The 24,644-nt window shown below is 31.7% G+C and overlaps 1 protein-coding gene across 4 annotated transcripts in view; it reads left to right on the forward strand.

The window, feature by feature from the left end:
* The window catches only part of ATP8B (ATPase phospholipid transporting 8B), a 155,135-nt gene that overhangs the window by 76,202 nt on the left and 54,289 nt on the right, over positions 1-24,644 (forward strand). For 2 of the 4 annotated variants that reach the window (XM_090391974.1, XM_090391976.1), the window contains exons 2-3: positions 9,748-9,847; positions 20,278-20,379. In XM_090391974.1, the coding sequence (XP_090248100.1) occupies positions 20,343-20,379 (37 nt within the window). In that variant the 5' untranslated portion in view covers positions 9,748-9,847; positions 20,278-20,342. The remainder of the gene's footprint in view (positions 1-9,747; positions 9,848-20,277; positions 20,380-24,644) is intronic. The other 2 variants (XM_090391977.1, XM_090391975.1) reach the window with 1 other exon arrangement.

The raw sequence follows: 24,644 nt of genomic DNA on the forward strand, positions 1-24,644 counted from the left end.
GTAAGTCTATCAAACATAAATTCGCCAGTACGTTTGTAATTTGGAAGATATACATTATCTTAACAGAATTGCAATCTGGTAAATACGGTTAATATAAAACTGCTTTTCGCTAACCAAACAGAAGTGAAACAAAATGTCAAAATCAAAACTAATCTCTTGTAGATAAATATCAAAGTGATTATAAGTGCAATCATCTTCATATTCATCTGCTAGATATCTATTTTGTGCTGAAGACTATCCCTATTTCTACCTGGTTTATTGATTTTTGATTTTGTTTTGCCTTTATTATTTCTTATCGTTAGTGTAAATATTAATTGACTGATGTAATTTATAACGTTTTTGATTGTTATTTCCATCTTTTTTTTTATTTCGTGAATTAACAGTTATCTAATGAATCTGACAGAAGTATGGAAATAAATTGAAAAAGAAATAAAGTTAGATTATGGAATAAGAAGTATGAAAAGGCTTATTATTATTATAGAAATAATTGCTTTTGATGCTGTTTTGGAAGAGTTTAGAAAGTAGCACTAGTTATTTCGATTCATTCATATTTCTAGAAATGATATGTACTTCATAGCAGTAACAAATTCCATGCTTTGTCTCAAAATATAAAGCCTGGGATTTTGTTTCTACATCTATAAACAGCCAAGTTCATTCCTGGAGCTAATACGTTTCAATAGTCTCATGTCCACAAAAAAATGTAAACATATAATACATTAATACTCTGGACACTTAGCATTTTATTCTTATTTTTTTTAGAAAAAAATAGTTACATTTTTATACAGTCTGGAATCTATCGATAATTTTTAATGAAAATTTTTATAGGAGTTCTGCAAAAAATAAATATTTTTAAGTAGGATTCAGCAGTCCCAAAAATTTAAGTAATGCTGTCCTACCTTTTTTTTTTCAGGCCTCCAGTAAAGGGCCATTTGTGGGATTCGAATCCAAAGCTGTTGGTTGTAAAGCAGGTACATTAACCATTCGGCCAACCAAACAGCTACAATAAATGCAAATATCGAACAAGATGGTTGAATTTCTTCTGTTAATTCAGGTGAAGTTTGTTAACTTCCTAAATACTTGCGATCTGATGACGACCTACCCACACTACACTGAAAGCAGAAGGTTCATTATCCGTCAGTACGATAATATCTAGCGACGATGGTGCAGCGGCGCTGAACGATCTAAAGCCTGGAAAGGCCATTCCTTTAATTTCTATTTATATACACCATCATTCAAGCAAAGATCTCAATATGAAATATTAAGAGCGAATTAAGAATAATATTGATATGAATATTAATAGGAAAGCGATGACGTCATTATGTTACCTCCTTTTAGCAAAACTGTGGGGTTAGATAGATGTTCATTAATGTGGATCGACAATAACGGGTTACACTGGCCTCGAATGAGGAGAGATCGTGTTATTCTCAGAATATCAACATGATCACGGTGTGGTATTATACGTGTTTTTTGGAGTGTATTATGGTTATGAATTAAGTTTAGCCTGTTCAGTAACGATTTAGTAAGTATTTTAGACACAGCTGAACAGGATAATAAAAGTTTCCACTTATCAACAGAGACAACTTCCCCACCATTTTCAAGATTTAAAGCGATCAGTTCTTCTCTTTTGGTCGAAGTCCGTATATCTAACTGGAGAATCCTATTAAATAGTCTTGACAACGAACTGAGGGCAAATAATATAAAATTCCATTGGAAATCCATCCATATCTGGTAGTTTATATTCCCTGAAATAATAATAATGAATTTGACAGAAGTATGGAAATTTAAAAGAAATGTATATATATTTCATTAACGTTTCCTGTTATGGTTTAGTAGTGCTAAAAAGTCCGTGAAAATCCCTTTTTTCACATTATTTCAAATTTCCTTTGTCTGTTGCGAAAATTCAACGTTGCCCATTCAAAAAATTAACACCTAACTGTAAGTCAAAAGGTTATACCATTTGTTTATTATGACTTCGGGACAGGGTTATCCAAAAAACATACATACAAAATCAATATAACACACAAACACGTTTCTACATTTTTTTCTTACGGCACAAACGTTTAATATGTTTGATAATTCTTGATAAATAAATATCATAAATGAAATCTATTCCCGCTGTTTGATTGCTGTGGTTTGCAATAATATTATTCATACCACAAGCCTACTAACTTGAATAGTTTTTATTAGATCTTCCAAATCTTGTAGTTGAATCTTTATTGTTGATTCCATATACCATGCAATAGGATAATCTCTATAGATTCTTTGGAAACACTCGTATAAAATGAAATGTAGCTTCCAGTCCATTTTGTGGTCTTTAGTAGGAGCATGTTTTGCGAGTCCTATCCTTATGAAACGGTAGTGTTCGTTGTTGAGTCATACGTGATAGACAATGCTACTACCGTTGTCTACCACGTATGACTTTGCACGTATTTTTCAATAGGGTGGGTGTCTTTTAGAGTCTTACTGACCAATGTCATGATTGATTTAAAGGCGACTTTACTGCATGTATTTGAAATATTTTATCAACACGATTCAAAATCACTCCAGTTTATCGGATTATAGGAGCTACTTTATATAAGTGGATTAGGTGTGGAGTTATCTTTAATCAATATTCTTATCTGTGGTTTTTAGATATTTAGTAATAGCTGTTGCATAAGATGAGTTAGTTTCTGTTTATTTATTTATTTTCAGCTTGTAATAAGGTTAGAATTCTGTTGCATAACGTTTCGACCACATCTTTAAACAAATGTAGAAAATTCTGCTTGCCAAAGATAAACCCAAAACATTCTAGTAGATTAAAATGCTTTCGGTTTGTGTTTGTGATATTTTTTACCTTTAATATCTTATTACTTATTTTTTTATCTTATCGGCTTAGGTGTGTGAACTTAAATTCTCATTTCAGTTTGAAATTTTTGCAAGATTTTGTTTTCTAAGACACAATTAATTTTATTTCATGAGAATTTGCATCATCTTTTTCGAACTTTTTGGAAAATATTTTCTTAAGTATTTACTACTCCCTTCATATTATTCAGGAATTCGGTAATCTCTTCTAATTTACACGTTTTGATTTATAGTATACATTAGCTAAATTATTCGATACATTTTTTTTTAAATATTGTGCCGTGAAGGATAGCTCAAAATGCAATTAGCATTGTTAACCAGCTTGATATTATTAATCCAGAATTACAGAGACACAAATTGTGTCCCATTATACAATTTGTGTAATTGTGTAATGGGACTAATCATTCGTTAAAGACTGTTTTATCGAGTGACATGTCCGTAGTTAGCTATTGGTTTGGTAACGCATCGTTTGTATGGGAAAGCCACTCAAATTCGTTCCATCGCGTGATAGGAAAAAACTGTTAAGTCTATTTCAGGATAATCTAAATTAGCCAATCGTATATCCAGTACGTTTTTTTTTTTTTTTTGACAAAACACTTAAACCGAACTATGACGCTATCAATTTTTAATTTGATCACATTGAATAACGATTAATCCTTCAACTTTGAATACTATTTGGATTTAATTAAAATCAAGACGATTGTGACAGTTACCTCGTATATGCTGGAACCTTTATTATTGAATTTGAATAGAGTTTGAGATAAATCTGATTGCTTTGACCGAAATATTTCATCAATCAATTCTTGTCTCATGTATGATAAGATAGCTAAGATAATAAGTCTCGAATGGAACGATGTGTTTAGATAAGCGACAGTTGTTCTTGGATAATATGCGTTATAAATGCTTATTGTAGTTTAGGTTAACGTCACTATATATAACTGTGTGGGCAGTGGATTGAAATTTAGTTTTGCCCATGAGATTTACAGTACCAACAATGATTATTTAAGATTTTTGTGAAGCTTTGTGTGAACGTATGTAGCGTTTAGTAAGCTACTTCCATTGTCAGTTCTCTATTCGCTGTAACTATGAGCAGATATTTTTCAGCTAACTGGAATTTATTTGAAGTTATTTATTGCATATTTTAGTTTCAGGTAGATAAATTCCTTTTCTTCTTCTTCTATCTTTTGTTATTATCCTTTTGATTGTATTATGAGGATAGTATAATGTATTATCAGGGGCGCGCCGGCAATATGTGCAATGTGTGCGACGCACACAGGCGCCAGAATAGTAAAGGCGCCAAAGATTTCAGGCGAGGAGGAAATACTTTAAAAAAATAGTCATTAATTATATCAAAATAAATTACATTTTTGTTTAAATTTTAATTATATTTTATAGATTTGTCTTAAACAAATTATTTATAATCACTTATTTGTTATTATTCCTTAAGATCTTATTTCATTCTGATTCCTAGTTCTAATAAGTAGTTTACTGTAAACAAGTAAAATCTTGAACTTGCGTGGGTTTACTGTTTACAGGATGACACGCGTTTCAATTTGTTTAATCTTGTTCACACTCGCATTTGCTCTAAACATATATAAGAAAAGCTGTTGCAGTTTTTAACTTTATTCTACATTCTGCTGTTACCAGCAGAACATAAGCAACAATGTACCTGAATCGTCATGAGAAAAATTTAAATCATTTGAACAATTACAAAAAATGGACAGAATTAATTACATCGTTAAAAAATAAAACTTGTATTGATCATTTGCAACAAACAGTTTTAGATAATGAAAGGAAACGTTAAAAGAATAATTTTTGTAGTACAGTTTTTAAGCAAACAAAATCTAGCTTTTCGTGGTAAAAGTAATAAACTTTACGATCGCAACAATGAAAATTTTTTAAAATGCATTGAGATGTTAGAAAAGTTTGATCTTTTATATCGGAGCACACGCGACGTGTAGCTAATGATCCTGACTTTAAAAATATGCCCTCCTATTTAGGAGATAAAAATTCAGAATGAAATATTCACTTTATTGGCATCAAATATTAAAAATTACGTTTTTATAAAGTGTTTTTTTATTGGGAAGAGGGGTATAGGGGCGCCAACTAAAGTTTTGCACACAGGCGCCGGACACTACTGGCGCACCCCTGTGTATTATACTATTATGATTGTATTATGAGTACAGTATAATTGCGTCTGTTCTTCTAGCCAGCTTATTTGCTGGTGTGAAAAACTCGAACTTTTATGAGAAAATACTTTCCCACTTCGTTGATAAATGGAAGTGCTTTGTTAGAAAATATTCTCAAGTATTTAATATCCAGAAGACTGCTATTGAAGCTGAAATATGTAGAAAAAATAATTTTTTTTTATATTGCATGTTTCACCTAATTGCCTTCATGACTCAGTTGGTAATGCCGACGTCCTTTGGCTGGAAAGACTTGGATTCGAACCCCATTTAAGACACCAGAAAAAGTTATAAAAGCTTTTTAAAAAGGCAAGTTAGCCGGTTCATTTGTAAAAGGTCATTGCGCTTAATACATAAAAGAGATCAGATAAGATATTTTATCGTCGAAAGATAAAAAACAACGTGATGAGCAAGTTATAATTTGTAGCAAATCCTGAGAAAGGAATCTTATTCTCTGGGAAAGCGTTCCAGGAGAGGATAAGTAATTGAAACCAAAAGGTGAACTTGTACTACAATAGTATAGTGATTGTTTGCTTCTTATATTTTAACCAGTATTTGGGAGTAGCGGGGAAATTACGGGTGACAGCTTGGCTAATCATTCATCACAGAAGCATCTACAGAAGAATAGACTTTGGGAAGAAAACAAGCTTCTTGCAACAGGCGACAAGCGAGTCAGTAAGAGACGCAGATTATTAATGAATCTCATTATTATGTTGAATAGTCTAGAAGTATTGAAGTTATTCCAGAAAAGTGGAAAGTGTTCTATATACAGGCTGGTTTGAATTTTGTAAAGGTTAAAAAAAAAAAAAAAAAAAAAAGTTTAAGTAAACAGCAACGTCCTAATGCAGAAGTGAAAACTTCCTTTTCGGATGCTGATGCAACTACAAATGTGTCATGTCACATTTGTGATATCAGGTATAGATTACTTTTATGAGAAATGGATAGGAATGTGGAATTTTGAAAAAGTAATGTCCTTTAGATAATCCTTTCCCATTGCTGAATGGTAAGGAAAAATCGGCATTTAAGATATACTTAAAGGACATGTTTGTTTGTAAATTGCATATTTACTAAATGGAAAAAAATATGTAGACTGTCATCGTGAAAGATAATTATATTTATGCCGAAATGTCATATGATATACTAAAGGAATAGAAAAACAGAGAGAGAGAGAGAGAATGAACGAAATAAATATAGCTTCGTATTGGCAGAGTATTAATTTGAAGAAAGACGACAGTTTACTATTGAATATCATTGTTTCATATTTTTCTCATTTAGAAACTGCAATTTGCGTTTTTAAAGGAAAAAAAAAACATTAGCTTTATAAGTATATAGCTGACCTTTATAAGTACTTGATTCTATATACAAGCCTCTTCCTAATTTCTGCAAAACTTAACAAGCATAGGACAAATATAATCTGATCCATAGCTTGATATCACCATTTTGCTATCATCCTTTTTTTTTTTTAATGACACTATCTAACCTTTTTCACTCTTTAGTTAGAGAGTCTTTAAACAACCAGGTCAATAACATTTTAGTTTCTTACTGCAGTACCATAAAATATGAAGTGAAATTTCAACCAGCTCCACTGCCTTTTGAACATCTAGATTCAGTAATTTATTGTTATTATTTATTAATTTAATACTAGCAAGTTATATATTAATTTTAATATTTTGTTTAAAATTTGATTGAACTATTAATTTTTAATAAAATTTAAAAATCAATAATGCACCTTTAAATATTCTATATCATACTATTACATTAAATTTCTTAAAACAAAAACTGCTTTATGGAATTAATCGACCGTGAGATGCGGTGATTGATTCATTCAATCCAATACCCTTGGAGGGTAATGGATAGCAATGCTGTAGCTAATGAAGCTCTAACTGAGGCTCGGCTATTGCTGTTACCCTCCTGCCATGATCAGAGCTTTGATAATAGCTCAATAACCTTATCCCTACACTGTCCGCTACAGATAACGGGGAATATGAAAAGCATTCTTGCTTCGCCCCTTTAAGCCAGTCCTTATAAGGACTATAAGGAACTGCTTTATGGGGGGGTCTGACATGAATCAGTCGACCGTGAGATGCGGTGATTGATTCATTCAATCCAATACCCTTGGAGGGTAATGGATGGCAATGCTTGCCAATGAAGTTCTAACTGAGGCTCGGCTATTGCTGTTACCCTCCTGCCATGATCAGAGCTTTAATAGCTCAATAACACCTTATCCCTACACTGTCCTCTACAGATAACGGGGAATATGAAAAGTATTCTTGCTTCGCCCTTTAAGCCAGTCCTTATAAGGACTATAAACTGCTTTATTTTGCTATTATTGTGGTTAGGGGAAAATTAGATTCTCGAGAAATTGTTTAGGAATGCGATTTTTTTAAAGTAAAATGAGTATATTTAAATATCACTTAGCAGTCAACAGAAATCTTAAATATATTAAATATATATTGTTTTAAACTTTACTAACTTTGCATCGTATGCAATGCATACGATGCAACAAGCAGCACATAAGAAGGTTATTAGTTTGGTTTGGCTGTAATTACAACTAAAGCAATTAAGGCTGTGAAACTAGCAGAGTATATCTGTAATGGTTTGTTTGTTTGTTTAAGCAGATGAAAAACAGTTTCTTCGAAGGAAAAAAAAAAAAACAGAAAGAAAAAAGAAACTGATACCACCTTATGAAACTCACTTTCAGTGCATCTTATAAGACATCTTGCGGTGCACGCCTTAAATTTTAGGAATGAATAACATACTCACTCACTCCCACACCATCCTCAAAAGAAACCGATTCATTGCTCATTAATTATAAATACCCTGATTTAGTAAGAATCGCATTCTTGCTGTTACTATGTGGAATTCTTTAAAATATTACTTCCACATTAGTCCGACACTGTGTTGTCTGGATAGCGAAGTAAGCACCGTTTTTTTGAGAGCTGCCAAAATATTTTCAACCCAACAGTAAATGCGCCATTTAATATAATCCCAGTTTAGAAAAGTGGCACGTACTGGTACAAACTGCTTCATGTGGTGGTCTAGCAGGGTCTAGTCATAACAATATCTAGCCATAATAATAATAATAATAACAAATAATAGTAAGGATAACACATTTTCTTGAGTATTGTGTCATCACTGGCAGATAACTAAACTGCGCCACGTGTCGTCATTGCCAAGGAAAGCACACAAGTCATTATATTCTGTGACGTATACGACTTTAATCTTTCACTATGAACAGCATGACAACGGTTAGCCAAGTGTGTCCCGGATAGGCTAATAAAAGTGGACAATGAGCCATTGAAAATATTACATGACTTGATTATTCAAAGGTTAAGGGTACAAAAAATTTTCATCGATATTCACTGAAAATAAGTTGAGGCTTAAGACCTCTAATATTAGACATGTTTTTTTTTTTAATATATAAATCAAAAGTTAAAATTCTCACTTATTATTATTATTATTATTTATAATATTTTATTTATTTATTTTATTTTATTTTTTTTTTTTTTGCAAATTTGAAGACATTTGATGATTTCTCCGATATTCAATGTTGAATAAAAAATGATTATTTGAATAATATGCTGATAATAAAACATATTATTAAAATATACAACACTTATTTTTGTTTCCGATTAGTGAATTATGCTAGAGAAACAAATATCGAATCCGTTTACTGAATTTACCGATATTTAATTCAATGTCATTTGCTCATTAATAATATTGTCTCCATTATTATTTTCCATTAGAATCGATCTAAATTTCTTGCGATATCTGTCTCCACTCCACTAGTTTTTCATATTTCCTTGGGAACATATCACTTAGTTATTCCCGAAGGCATTGGAAAAAAAGATTCATTTTACCTCTCTAGCTCATCTTCTTTTCAGAAGATGAGCTGGAGATGATGGACTCTGTGAAGCTGCAATACAACAATTCATTCTCAACATACTGAGATAGCAATACGGACTTTCAAAGTTGAATGAAGCACTTATATCCGTTTAGTCCTCTATTTAGATTCCTTAAGAAGTATGAAGATTACCAGCGATGTCCTTGATTTTCAAGAATGTTGCTGATAATTTTCACAACAGGCTTATTAAGCAATATTGTCTGGAGCAACGAAGTTCTCTGTTTAGTATAGTTTTGCGCATCGTTGGTATCGGTCCGTTGGCCTGCCAATTTATAGTCTGGACAATCAAACATTTCTCTGTGTATAGAGAACCATTTGCCGATAGTTGCCACTTGATGGTAATTGTCGGCTGTTATTCATGAACCACATAAATCTTATAACGCTTCCTTATTCCCCTTATTCATTTAACATGAACATAGACAAGAGTGACGTCATGTTTGGAATGCTGTAACAGTCAACGCAGCCCCTTAAAAATACATTTAGGATTTATATTTCATCTGCGTAGTAAGAATTTCTTAAGCCCATAACATGTTCAAACAAACAAACAAAAAAAAAAAAACGTAGTCTTGATTTATCCTCGTATTTTCAGACTAAGGTAAGCTAACAAAACAATGCGGAGCTCAATAATACTGGTTAATGATAGCCACGAGAAAAGTAATTTATTTTTCTTCTTATTGGAGCCTATTATTATCGTAAATACACACTGCGACATGCATCCCTTTCTCTAATGTTTATTTTATCATTATGCTTTGTACAGAATGAAATCTCCCTTTTTCCCCCTTTTTTTTTTCCTTTAATGCGTTTTCTGTATTTCAGAGAACGCCATCCTCTCTGCAATGGGCCGTAGAGTGACTGCTTGCTTTGGATACTGTAGATAAGCACCTTGTTGTTCCATTCAGATGTAGCTGATAGTCACGTAAGTGTTTTTATAAACGCTTATGATAACTTTTCATCTCCAGTTTCTGAATTTATAGTAATTAGATAGGAATTGCGAAATGACGGTAAATAAGCTAGTTATTATTGTGTGACACCTCCAAGAACTCATCACGGGAGGTCATTCTATACTACACACTACATTGTCTCCATTGCTTAATCTTCCTTCTACCCATTACTCCATCCAGTGCCCGCCAAGCGTACTTTTGTTACTTGCGTGTGTTCTTTGGCCAAATTGTCTGTATGCACGATGAACAACCCATGTTTCCAGGAGAAATAAACTCTGCTACTTCGTATGAGATCGGCTAACTCACCTTCAACTGAAAAAGTCCATATAAAGATTCCTCTTGTCACGAAGAATAGAACTCAGTTCTTTTCTATTTCAAAGGCCGCAATATTCCGCCATTCTTCCGACTGCGCTACGGAGAAACTTATACAAGATACTCTTATACACGTTACAAGATAAATATCCAATGTTTATTTGTTTTTAATAATTTCATCTTACGAATTCTAGATCTTATATCCTATCTCCTACAAATAACGCTAACCCTACTTATTCATCTATATGGATAATACGACAATGTTCAAGAAATATTCGTGTAATTTCATCTAGAATACTCTAAATAAAAGTTTTAGAGGATATAAAGATGACCGCTGTAATTTTTTGTTATAACTAACTTAGTGTATTTAAAGATCGCTTTGTACAAATCAAATAGATGTAGTTAAGTAAAACGTCCACTATGATGAAGTCCTTGTTTGAATCCTTAAAAACAAAATCCTTAATATAGATTGAACTAGGATACGTTTCAGCTGTTGCTGAGAATCCTTATTGTTGTTTAAATTTAATGTTATCAAAAACTTAAAAATCTTTTATCATAAAGAAAGTTCATTCGAAAACAAAACAAAAAAATATTTGTTTACGATTATTTTTATTCTTCTTACAACATTAAATGCTACATCATTTTATTTCGTGACGATTTTAAAAATATGTTTTGCACTTTAACTCTTTGATAGCAGCGCTGTAATTGTATCAGAGTAGTATTTATGAGTTCTGGGCATTTGAAGGTTACTCTTCCCCATTTAATGATGTTCATTGCTGTGCAAAGTTCAGGAAACATTCAAGTGGTTACCAGAAACCTTCAAGTTTACTGATTCGAAGTTTATTTTAACTAATTGACATTTTTGATATGATATTTCAAAATAGCGATGCAATATTGCTATTCAGTTAACAGTTGCAAAAAAAAAAAAAAAAAAAAAAAAAAAAATAGGACAGTAATTTACTGTATTTTCTTTATTTCCATATTTCTAAACAATTTTTTAAATCACAAAAGATAGTAAAGTAAAAAAAAAGAAAAAAAACTGATGTTAATGACTGTCATTTGCTGGTTTAAAAATCGTATTTTTGTAAAGAAAAAAGATCTTACTATTTTTTTTTTTTCGTAGACTGTTTTTAATAAAAACTAAGATTTGGTTTAGATTTTTTTATCCGAAATTTGAGAATAAAGTGTTAAAAATCAAGAATTGTCAGACTACAAATCTTTATTTAAACAACAACAAAAATCTTATTGAGCCAGTTAGAAATACTAGCAAACTCCGGGATTTTTGCTAATATTATGTCTAGGATTAAATATAATTTTTGTGGAAATTCTAATCATAGTGTTGCAGAGAGAACAAAGTTTGTAAACATTTTAAAAGCATGATTTGATTCATTTTATTAATAATCAGTTAACTGTACTTCTTCATGGTGCAATGCAAACAGTGGATTGTGCAATATACCATGAATCGTATTGTATTTTTGTGTTGTCAGTCTTCCAATAATGTGAAGCAATAGGAAGCCCTCTCTCTCCTTCATGTGCTGCCTTATTCATGGAAAACTTTGAAAAATAAGGCAACTGAAACATGTGGACGAAAGACTAGTCCTAAGTAGGTGGGGCGCCCTCTGTGGGCATCTGTTGGTGGGCTAGAATATAAACTGGGATATCGAAGTGTAGTGTTTCCTATATTTTGGAAAGTTTTATGCAACCATATTTATTTAAATTAGGCTATTTAAATTAATATATTGCCTCAGGCCTACTTCTCCCACACTCACTATAATAATGAATATGATAAAAGCCCCATGTCTTAATAGAGTACAACTTCACTGCCCGCAACATCAAAGAATCTATGATGGTTATCCATTCACAAAGGCACACTCAACATAAACTAAAGAATGATCCTATGTGAGATTTGGAAGTCGCTTATTAGATCTTTCTGCACGTCAGACTTGAACTTTTCTGCCAACTGTCGCGTATACTTACTGAACAATGACGGTCCAGTGCCATCTTTGACGTTCAACGTGTTTTCCGTTTTTTACTTTTGTGTAACGGTTCTTACATGTTCTGTATTTTAGTTATGCAATGGTTTACGTTTACCCCTTTATTATATATTTATATATATATATATATTTTTTTTTTTTTTTTTGTTTGTTTGTTTGTTTGTTTTTCTTAACCCAGAAGAAGCCACTAGCATATGTGGCGAAACCAGTCGCTATAATCACGTGTTATATTACGGCCTAATAAAACCCAATGTCAGTTATTTAAAAATAAAGCAGATAATTTTCCTAGTTCTGAAACCGCTGTAAAATAAGACAAACGACCTTAAAATATTATTATTTTTATAACACGATGTTTGCAATGCGTTCCAGAAATTACTGGGAGACTACTTCACAATATAAAACTACACAATTCACAACCCACCGTCTACTACACAAAATTTTATCTGTAAGATGCAGTGTAGTAGCAATTTGCATGTTTTTCCGAACGAAAAACCCAAGTTTCACAGAGAAAACTGTGCTACCGCCGTATAAGACTGGCTAACTTACTTTCACTTGAAAATGCTGATATAGAGATTTGTCTCGTTGTGATGAGAATCTGACTCTAGATTTCTTTTCTATTCAAAGAGTGCATATCCAATATCCCACCCACTGCGATGCGGGAGAGGGGATGTTTATCCTGAGTATACTAAAATAGATCAGTTTATTATATTAAAGAAGATTTGAAGGACTTATACACGAAAATATTTTAATAGAATATGATACTTTCATTATAAAAGTTACATTAAAAGTACTTTCATTATCAGTAGCATCGAGTAAGGGCTATGATTTCTTGACAAATCATTATAAATCAAGATAATTTATAATGTCTAAATAAGAAAAATTTATTATATATATATATATATATATATATATATATATATATATCCCCGTCGGGGGATAGCTATCCCCCAAAGGGGAGATATTCAACTATTTAATACTAAAATCCCATAGATTTTAGCATTAAATACAGATAGATAGAAACTAAATACAGTATTTTGGGATACGATTAGATAAAGCACTGCGTTTCAATAGTCACATCAGCCTCATCTGTGTGAAAGTGTCTAAAGCTATCGCTCAACTCTATCCCACGATTAATCGCAGCAAATTAAATACAAAAAAAAAAAAAAAACTATTACTTTACCAGGCGGTGATTCGAACCATAATTATCTATGTTTCGCCAGCTTGGAGTCATACTTCGAAATCCAACAAACTAAGATTACAGTGAGTGTAAAACAAGTGATTGAGGATGATATTAAATATTAGGTGAAATGATATTAATGAAATGAAAAAGATGATATTAGGTGAAAAAACGATATCAGTTGTGAGAGATTTTTGGTGTCATATTTTTCTGTAATAAACAAATTATAAAAACGCATTCTGGGTATATGTTGGTGGTGGGAGCCAGTTTCTTGATATATGAGCTAACTAACTGAATAAAGAACATTCTCGAGTGGTTTTACCATCAAACTCGTTTATTTAATTTTGCAAAACCGAACTTCTAGAATGTTTTCAAAAGGAAAAGTTACAGTCACGAAAGTAAATTCCTGATAAACCGGTTTCTCGAATGCTGCTTGGCTTTGTGAAAGTGGAAAGAGATCTACAGAAGTTTCTAGAATTGTATGACTTCACTAGAGGAAAACATTATTTATTTAGAAGAAAGACAGAATGAAAGTGTAATATCTAAGAGGAGTAAAAAAGTTTGGTGAAATGACTGGTGTAAGAACGATGGTCATTCATATTTTATGATGAGAAGTTGGAATAATTTCAAAACCGATAAAAAATGATTTTGACGAAGACATGACAGTGGACAGTTAGGGCACTGTATACATCAGAAGAGCATTTGATTTTTCAGATAAGCAGCTTTTAATTTCGAACAGTTGTCTTGAGAAACATCCTACTATGAATATTATTTCTTGTTTTTTATAGAATAATGATTTACGAGGTGTGGCACCAGTTTCAAAATGGCATACTAACATAAAAAACTCAATTCTAAGTCATAGAAATATAAGCTTGTATTAAAATAAATTGACAGTAGAGTTATTATATAATTCCTGACAACTTCAGTTTGTTAGTGAGTAATTTTAGGGATTTTACAACGTTAATTATATTTTTGATAAAGTAAAAGCAAACAAAAAAATAAAATAACTCGGTGGGATTTTGCTTACATGTTACGCGCCCGCCATCTATTATTTATAATATGCACTAATAGCGTTTAACGTGGAATTTACCTATCAGTAGGACTTAACGGAGAATGCCACTTCATGGCGCATAATATGTATTACGATAGAACAAAAAAAAAAAAAAAAAAAACTACAGTCCGGCAATCAGAATACCTTTCCACTCGGACAACTAGGGTGGCTGATATTTTATTTTCTACACCTTTTTTAATTCATTCTAGGAGTCTATACGAAATATCACTTCGATGTACAGATTCATTATGTTCATTTTTCTATCACACATTTCATTTCGTGGTTGTGTGCTGCTTCTCTTTTTCACAATCGATCACAGTGCACACTTACAGTATGACTTTCTATATGTTAAATTGCTGATACATAAACAATTAAAATACTGTTCGATACATAAGTTTATTCTAAAATAAGATTATGCATTTCTTAGAACAGTATTAAATACGGTAGCTTACAAATTAGTTAGATTAGCAAAACTTCTCATTTGAATCCTCTTCACTCTAATAACAATTGGCTTTTATGAACCCGATTGAAAGTTAGCGAACCTTGAAATCTGTAGTACTCAGTTGATACGAAAATACATAATTCTAAACTTAAGTTAGCGTGCTAAATTATAAACTGTAAAGTAGGCTTTTCGCAAGATTTGATGAGTTTGTGGATTTTTAGTTTTTCTTTTATATCTGCGAGTACTCGTAAAACATTCATTATAATTTTTTTTTTCATTATTAACGAGACATATATAATAGAATCGGTTTGTAATTGAGTCGATATATGTACAAATATCAAATTGAAACATATTCATATATTATATAATGTTTTTGGATTTTTACCAGCATTGCTGTTATTTTAAAAAGCTAATAATGATCAGAATTAGAGGAAATACCATAGGTTGGTTCGCCTTTTGCATTATGTCAGAACACATGGCAACGGCACTTTTTTTTTGTCATTTTAGTAAATGATGTATATTTCCAATTTAGTTTTAAAATCTTTGTTAAACAGTGCCGGCGCTAGGGTCGTTGCCGCCTGCATGCAATTTCTATCTAAGCGCCCATGTAACGATCCGAGCGTGTGTGGTTCTTTTACGATAATAAAAATTTTAAATATTTGAAATTTCTTAAATAAATTTTGACAGAACAGCCACACGTTGGTTCGCTAAATGTAACGAACCGGGGGTGTTGACTAGGCAGGATAATCGTTAAATCACTAACAAAATTAAAATGAATTTTAATTAAAGTTAAAATTTATTTGAACTAACGTTTAAAAAATCTTGCATTTTACAAGTTACTAAATTCTTAGTAACTTGTAAAAAAAAATTTATAATTTTTATAAATGGAACTATCTTTTAGGAAAATAAAAGAAACTCAAGATAGATGAGAAAATAAGAAAAGAATTCAGAAATAATTAGAACATTTAATATAAGTATTCAAAAAATACAATCTTTACAGAATTACAGAAAATAAATTAAATTACATAAATATACTTGAATTTTTTTTTAATTAAAATTTTAGGGTTCTTGATTTCATATTCACAAAATTAGAAATAATGGTCTTAACGTCTAATTCCGCACATATATCATTTTCAATAGCTATTAACGCCAAACTAACAAGCCTTTTTTGTGACATACTTGTTCTTAAGTAGGTTTTAATCAATTTCAACTTGGAAAAGTAACGTTCATCGCTCGCTACAGTAACAGGTAAGGTTAATAGTATTCTTAAAGCAATTGAAAAGTTAGGGAAAGTTAAATTATTGGACACAATAAAATTAAGAATATCGAAAGGGTCTTGAATATTTAAATTATCCTTCCGAAAAATATCCCGGAAAGCACATAACTCGTCATATAGTTCTATTGCATTTACGTCTTTATTGTCGCCGTCCTTCAAGAGAATCTCTAAATCGTCACAATTTTTTCGTAAATCTTCGTTATTAATTTGTAGTAATCTATACAAGAAATTGAAATTATCATAATATGTTTTTAGTTGTTCAAAACGTCCTATTAACGAACAAATTGCAACGTCTAGAAGTGTATAAAACACATTCACTCTAAATTTATCTTCTGGCGATTGTGACGTTTCGTCACGATGCTCGTAGTCAAATTGTCGTGTCTTCTTTCGCCGTCGAACTTCAGTACCAGTTTTAAATTCTTGTTCTCCATCCACCTCTTCACTCAGTTCTTTTGCCGTTTTTAGAACTTCGTTAAAATTTGTATCTGATCGATACTCTTGTAAGAATATTTTTAAGTTTTCGATAGATTCTAAAGCAAGTGTAATGTTCATATTTTTGTCTTGAAGCATTTTACTTACAGGGTTTATTCTGTTAAGTAAATCATACCAAGTTATAAGAGAACGAATAAATTTGTAGTCCTTTATTTTAGCACATAATGTTTGTGCTTCATGCTGATTTTCTTTATTAAAATTTTCATTATTTAAAATTTCAAAAAGTGCATCGTAAATTTCTCGTAACTGATATCGTAGAGGGCGGATTGCATTAATTTTACTTTCCCATCGCGTATCTGATGGCTGTTTCAATGTTAAAATTTTTACGAACTTTAAAAGGATTGCCCAACGTTTGTGAGAGAATGAAAAGAAATTTTATATTTCTTGAATAACTGCAAACAAACTAATTGTATCTGCATTCACTTTGGCTGCTTCTTTATTGATTAAATTTAGAGTATGAACATCACATGGCACGTAAAAAGCTCGAGGATTTTTGTTCAAAAGCCAATTTTGGAGCCCATATTTTTTCCCTTTCATATTTGCCCCATTGTCATACCCTTGACCTCGCATGTCTTCAATGGGAATGTTCCATTTTTTCAGTTGTTGCATTATTGTTGCACATAAACCACGTCCTGTGGAATCTGATATATCTGCAAAACCTAAAACGTTTTCCCTGATCTTGACAATTCCATTGTCACAGGAAACAAAGCGAATAATAATGGTCATTTGTTCTGTTTTACTTGCATCAGGTGTGCAGTCTAAAATTATGGAATAATATTTAGATTTTCGAATTAATAATAAAATTGTATCCCTGATTGTGTTACTTAAAGTTTCCAATATTTATTTTGACTGTCTTTACTCAAATAGTGTACTCTATTGTTTCGTTGTAGGGCCCTTTCAACATGATTTTCCATAACGGGATCAAACTTCGCAAACAGTTCGACTAATTTTTAAAACATCGCCGTTATTCCTTTCATATAATTTATCAGATGATCCGCGAAAAGCTAAATTTTGGCTACCAAGGAATTTTATAATTTCAATCAAGCGTTCTAAAACACTCATGTCTATGCAAAGTTGTACTTACATTTCTCCAATCGTTATAATCTTCTATAAGACTACTTGATTCGGTAAGTGCGAAAAGTTTGCAACAAAAGCAAAAAACAGAATTTAAAGTTTCGGAATAAATGAGCCATATTCTTGGCACGAGCTCCCCGTTTTCAATTTTTCTATTATAATACGTGTCGCCAAATTTACGACCATATGTATCTCTGGAATATATTATTTTTTTCTTTTGAACAGGCCTCATTTCAATTAAAACAACTCGTAATTTTTCATCAATATTTCCCCATTCACCTGGATCTTCTAAATTTACAGAGACTAACAATGTTTTAATTTCGTGGTCAACTACAACTAAATCTTCTCCTAAATGTTTTTCACTTAAATCATGCATCTTGTTATCTTATTCAATAGTTGCAAGAGTACTTTCATGCAAACTGGATGATGTGCGCGGTTTGTCAACTCTGATTTCTGATGTATCGAGTTGGTTACAATCTACATCAGAATATTTTAATAAATTTATTAAGAGCCCCAGTTTGTTTCTTAATATCTGCTTCTTTCAGAGCATGACGCTTAGTATTTTGTGCACCGGATAACTTTTTTTAAATTTTTGATTCCATTTCTATTTTATACCCACAAGAAATTATTACACAACACGACACGGAGACGAAATAATAATCCGCACTGCGCTACTGTCAGTAGCCTACTGAGATGCGTACCATATGAGTCATATGGTGCGCATATAAGAGCTTACTGACATGCGCACCATATGACTCATATGGTACGCATGTCAGTAAGCTCTTGTTGCTAGGTAACCAGTCATATGATATGACTGGTCACTTAGCAACAAATGTTTTGTACAAAAATTAGTTTCTGCGCATAAAAACCGTTCACTGTTCGATTTGATAGTTTCACTTTAAATAGACTGCAGTAGACACAACATTCTGCAGGCAAGCATTTAGCCTGCTCTCGCTGCAAAATTGTAAACATACAATTTTTATACAATTTATGTACAGTTTTTTAAACTTTTTATTCGGTGTATCCCGCGTTATTTATTTTAATATTGATCATTCTAAGAATTTTTTGTTTTATGATAAAAATTTTATTTCTTAAAAATGAACTTATGAACCGTGCCCCGGCGGCGGTGCCCGCATGCTCTGAATGCCCGCTTCCGTTGGCCCTGCAGTTAAAGACAATAAACAAAATTTCGTAATGCTTCATAAAAAGTATCCGCGTTTCTCTTAAAAATTCTACTCTTAAATCTTTCACTGAAACTGTATATCTTTGGATGTGATGTAATTCTCGATTTCGTACTGTTACGATATCAGTTGTGAGAGATTTTTGGTGTCGTATTTTTCTGTAAGTAAACAGATTATAAAAAAGCATTCTGGGTATAAAAGAAAAACGAGTCAAGGACATATTTTGTGTCAATTGTATAACCAGATGTGAGTGTTAATAGTACAGATGTTTGATCCATATCCTTATCAAATCAGTTCTTTCTGATGCTTATATCTTAAGAATCCTCAAAAAGTCACAAATAGAATACGACAGTGTTTACTTCAGAACACTCTGAATTGACGCTTTACTGCGAATGTAATTTTTTTTTCTTCCCAGAGGTAAGTGGTGTTCATTTTCAATAGCAGAGGAGTCATAGTTTCAAATATATCCGTTCTCATGCCAAGAAAACTTTACTAACGATTATGTGGTTGGGGTGGGGGGGTAGATATGGTGTCTGAACCTAACAAAAGTCGAAATTTATTTCTCGTTAATTTTCGAGAATTTATAAAGACAATAATAGTATTGTTATTGTCTTTATTTTGTTTGTTATACATTATGTAGATATACATGCTTTAATGGAATAAATAAAAGTTGTACAAGTCATAACTCTCAATTAAAGGTTACTAGAAAGTAAATCATATGCTGATAAAGTCCTTAAATGCACTTGAGATAAGAAAAAGAAGTTATTTCCCTTAAGACGGGTGTGAATGGTCAATGATACACTGCCATCATTGTACAAAATTGCCAGAAGAATAGATACCGAAGTTTCCATTCGCATGGAAATTCCCGGAACTGGATGAACAACGTTGGTGGGTCGTAGGTCGAACAATCCCTATTCCTACTTACGCTCTTAGACGAATTCTTGTTCAATGCTTTTGGGTTTTATTTTTATACTGTGGTCAGAAATGAGTGTATAAAAACATAATCGCTATATAATATAACAGTATGACATACGTAACTAATATATGTCAAATATTAATTAATGCATCTATGCTTCCTGTATAATACTTAAAATTCTCCATAGTTTTGAACTATTGGTGTGTAACATATGTCGGAGCGTAATAAAATTCAATTTGTAATAGAAATCTTATAAGATATAAGGAAGGCGATTTGTTGATTAGCAGTTGCTATATAAATCGTATGATATAAAACTTACATAAATATAAATACCATTAGCAGTTGCTGAATCTAGTGACATTTAAATTCGGCAACTGCTTTTAGCAAACAAATATGGAAATTTCAGTTTCTTTTGATGTATTTTAGGATTCTGCTTTTAGCAAACAATTTTTATATGGAAATTTCAATAGTTTCTTTTGGTGTATTTTAGGATTTTCTCTCTCAAAGATGAGAAAAGCGCATGGATAGCGACGGGGTACCGTCTAGAAAGAAATCATGGGTAAAGCTTGTTGGCAGAAAGAAGAGGAGAAAGGTAAGCTTTCAGTTAATTTTGACTTAAGGCATATATAAACGTATTGGATCTGCACTATATTGACCAAAATATGACACTATCAGATTTCCTACTTGATCCAGACTTGTTTGACTTTCAACCATTTCTTATTTTATCAATACAATTGACCAGGTGTGGCTTGTGCATAGACACTGCAGAACTGCAGCATCCCCAATTTTTCTCGATACATAAATATATTTATTAATTTATTTATATTTGCTTGTAATATTTAATTTTATCATCAACAATCCTATACAATTCTCTTATTTTGTATAAAAAATAATAAAAATCCATCTTGTAGCACTTAGGAGGACGAAGGACGCTAGCAGCACTGTGTTTACTACAGTGCCATATTGCTAGGCGCTCAAACATATACACGTCATAGTGAGATGCGAGCTATTAGAGTAATGCGGCACTGTCCATCGCGTAGTTCCACTGTTGTTTATATGCAGTTTGCGCCAGTAGTAGAGTGTTCGTAGTGCTTATCGTGTTTACTCAGTCTCTTTAAATATTTGGACATTACAATTAAAGACATAACATTTGTTATAGTTTTTATTTTAGAACATTATTGGGGTTATGATAATGGATTTTATTTTTAAGCAATTTTGAATTATACTAAACTGTATAATTTTATCGATAATAAACAATATTTTTTCATGCTTAATTTTTTTTTTTTAAATTTTTACCATAATTTTAATATTTTATTCAAACAAGTACACACTTTACTTACCGTGTGTATGTATATTTCGAAAGTTGCAGCACCCCCACAATTTCAAGCCACGAACCGCCACTGCAATTAACTTCAATATTTCACATATAATATCTATAATTATATAATATTTTCAGTTAGTGCTCTCTTCTGCATTTATATTATATAATAAATTTGATGATTTTATTGCTGTAAACCAGAAATAAATATATTTTCCACTATCTTTTCATTTCCAAAATAGGAGTAAAAAGCGTTCTTTTGGAAATCGGTAGGTAGGTTAGTCATGATTGCTGCAGTGGAGTACATTTGTGCTGTTTGTTAGAAGGACGATGTTCCTAATTTTAAATATCATTTTTGTGCGTGATCATGCATGTTCTATCGTTTTAGTAAGTTGTGGGAGTTAAAACCTGCCTTAGTTACAATGAAAAACAGTCAGTGCCAGATTAAAATTCAGTACTGATCCAATACATAGAAAAAGGGGTGTTCGAAAAAGTGGATGCCTTAGTCGATACAAATTCTGCCAAATGCAGATGATATCGATATTATAGATAGGACACACACACACACACACACACACACACACACACACACACACACACACACACACACACACACACACACACACACACACACACACACACACACACACACACACACAAAATGAAAGAAACTTTTATCCGTTTTGAATAATCAGCAAAGAAGATGCATCTACGTATTAACCAAGAAAATACAAAATATATGGCAATAACAAGAAAAATTTTGATGACGATTCTTGTCAAACTGAAATTAGTTCCTATAAATTTGAAACCGTATATAGCTTTATATACCTGGGATCAGAAGTTAATTATAAAAACGATATCAATGTTTAGATCCAGAAACGCTTTCCTTCAGCGAATAGATGTCTCTATGTACTTAGCAAACACATAGTCACATTTGATCTCAAGATAAACAAAAATATGTACAAAATGTTTATAAAACCAGTATTAAATTATTCCTCTGAAAACTGAATATTATCAGTGACAGATAAAAAGATTGTTAGATCTATTTGAAAGAAGGATTCTCAGGCATATTTTTGGAGCGGTATAAGAGAATGGGATATGGAGGAAAAAAGATACAATTATGAACTGTACAAATTGTTTAATGAGCCAGGTATTATTAAGTACATTAAAATCAATAGATTAAATTGGACAGGGCATATTATACGCATGGATAATAACAGAGTTGTTAAGAAGATATTCAATGCTAAGCAAGAAGGAAAAAGGAAAATCGGAAGACCTAAATTGAGATGGGAAGATGGAATAATTCAGAATATTAAGACTTTGGGAGTTAAAAACTGGAGGAACTTAGCAATGAATAAGGACGGATAACAGAAGTTTCTGAAGGTCAAAGCTCATTGATGATGATGGGGTTAAAAACCACAGTTGATCCCGACAGAAAAAAAAACAAAAACTTACTAGTCAGCATCAGAAATCAATTAACACTGGAATCTTTAAAATAAAAAATATAATAATAAAAAATAAAAACTATAGAAAATTTCCTTCGATTGATAAGTAGAATGAATCGGTCTTATAAGGTACTTTGGGCTTTATTAGGGATTTATTATGCCTTCAGGGTTTGCATTGCGAGAGTTACCATGAAGTTACGCAGACACCTACTAAAAATTGCATGAATTAAAAATTTGTAATACTTTATCGCATTTCTTGCTCATTGAAATTTAAAACGTGAGAAACGCATTTCAGAATCCTTTATTTAAAGAATTTAGTTTGGACAGACAGTAGAGTTTGCTCTGCGCAATGAATAAGCCCATAATTTTCCCTCAATTTCAATGCTCTTAATTCATTTCCTTCAATTTTCATTTTTGTTCTATTGGGATTAACTTTAGACGGCATTTTAACAGTCTAATTGTTCATCCCAATAGGACAAAAGCATTCATAACAGCTGAAAACTACGAGACTTTTGGAGGTGTCAGCAGAAAAGCGACACCATCGTTTCCTACAACTCCATTTTATTCTAACTGAGGCGAAATCGATTCAACATTTTGGGAAATTAACTGCGGGGAGAAGAATAAGAAAAATAAGAAAAAGTATTACTATTTTTTCGCTTTATATTTTAATGGTCTACTTTTATCATTAACTGGGCTTAACCTTTTCCAGACTACAGCCTATTGAATACTTTTGTTGAATAAAATTAGAGAATCGATAATATTCAACTTAGAATCGAGGTTGCAACAGGTCATTGATCCTACTCATTCTTGTAATAATAGCCATTGACTTTGCAATATTCGGCTGAAGACTTACTGCTGTAGCTCTTGATACAAACATAGTTCGCTGACATATAGAAACGGAATAAAAGTGTTTCACTTAGCCGCTTGTCATTATCGTTTGTGAATGTGCTGCAATAATGACCTTTTTCATAGTCATAATGATAATCCAGTAGGACTTTTCGGTAACAAATCTTTCCCCATAATGCTCCAAAAATAGTGAGTCATATTCATATTACAACAATAATTAAGCGATACAAGTATTTCTAACTGTATAATCATGAAAATAAGTATAAATTTAATGATCTCTTACAACATACTCTGCTAATTTTGGATGTTTGAAATAATGACTTGCTTTTCAGTCAGTCACCCGAATGATATTATTCTAATTTTCTTTTATGTGAATTGCGCCTACAAAAAGTTGTAGACTTATCGTATACATTACAATGGGTGGGCTAAGAGTTAAATAATTCGAAAACCCTGCTTCATCTATCACCTGATAAAGCAGAGTTTTTTCGGATTATTGGTGGGATAACAACTAGCAACCTGGGTTGGAGAGAAGATACGCTATTAACTCAGCCAACTAGACTGCTATTTGTCTATATGATGTGTTTCCCATCACATTTGCTGTGTTTTTAGGGTAGTTTTTTTTATTATTTTTTTAAATTTATATTCTAAATATTACTGAATTTTAAAACTAGTAACAAGAATAGCATAATTCAAAATACACATTTTTCCAACAATAGCTTAACTTCGCTACAAAATGAAAGATAGGAAAATTTTTATTTTTCAAAAATATTTACTTTTTTTAATATCTTACCAAATTTTATCACGTTTCATATATTAATCATTCATTATCACTTTCATCTTATACTTAAATATAAGCATCTTAAGCGAGACTGATAGGTTTCTGAAATCAATCAAGCTCAAAGGGAAAACAAAATGAAAAATATTTTAAAATAAGTGAAAAGGTTGTAGTAACCGACAAATGTGATGTTTAGTTGCATAAACTTTGTTGCGTATACTTTGTGAAGCATGCACGAGCGCCCTCTTACAACAATGCACATTCCTTTACAGTTCTTAAAATTAAATAAATATATTATATTTTATAATAATTCTTTGCATGCAAAGGATTGTCATAAATTAAATTAAAGAATTATAATAATAAATATTATATTAAAATAAAGAATTAAAGAATGATTATTATTAAACTATAATTTTTTCTTACTGAATGAAGAATATAATGTGATAAGAAACAAAAAAAAAAACCGATAAAAA

The sequence above is a fragment of the Typopeltis vanoorti genome, chromosome 4, assembly GCF_054136105.1.
Source record: "Typopeltis vanoorti isolate ZY-2024b chromosome 4, IOZ_Tvanoo_1.0, whole genome shotgun sequence".
In the NCBI taxonomy this organism is placed as follows: domain Eukaryota; kingdom Metazoa; phylum Arthropoda; class Arachnida; order Uropygi; family Thelyphonidae; genus Typopeltis; species Typopeltis vanoorti.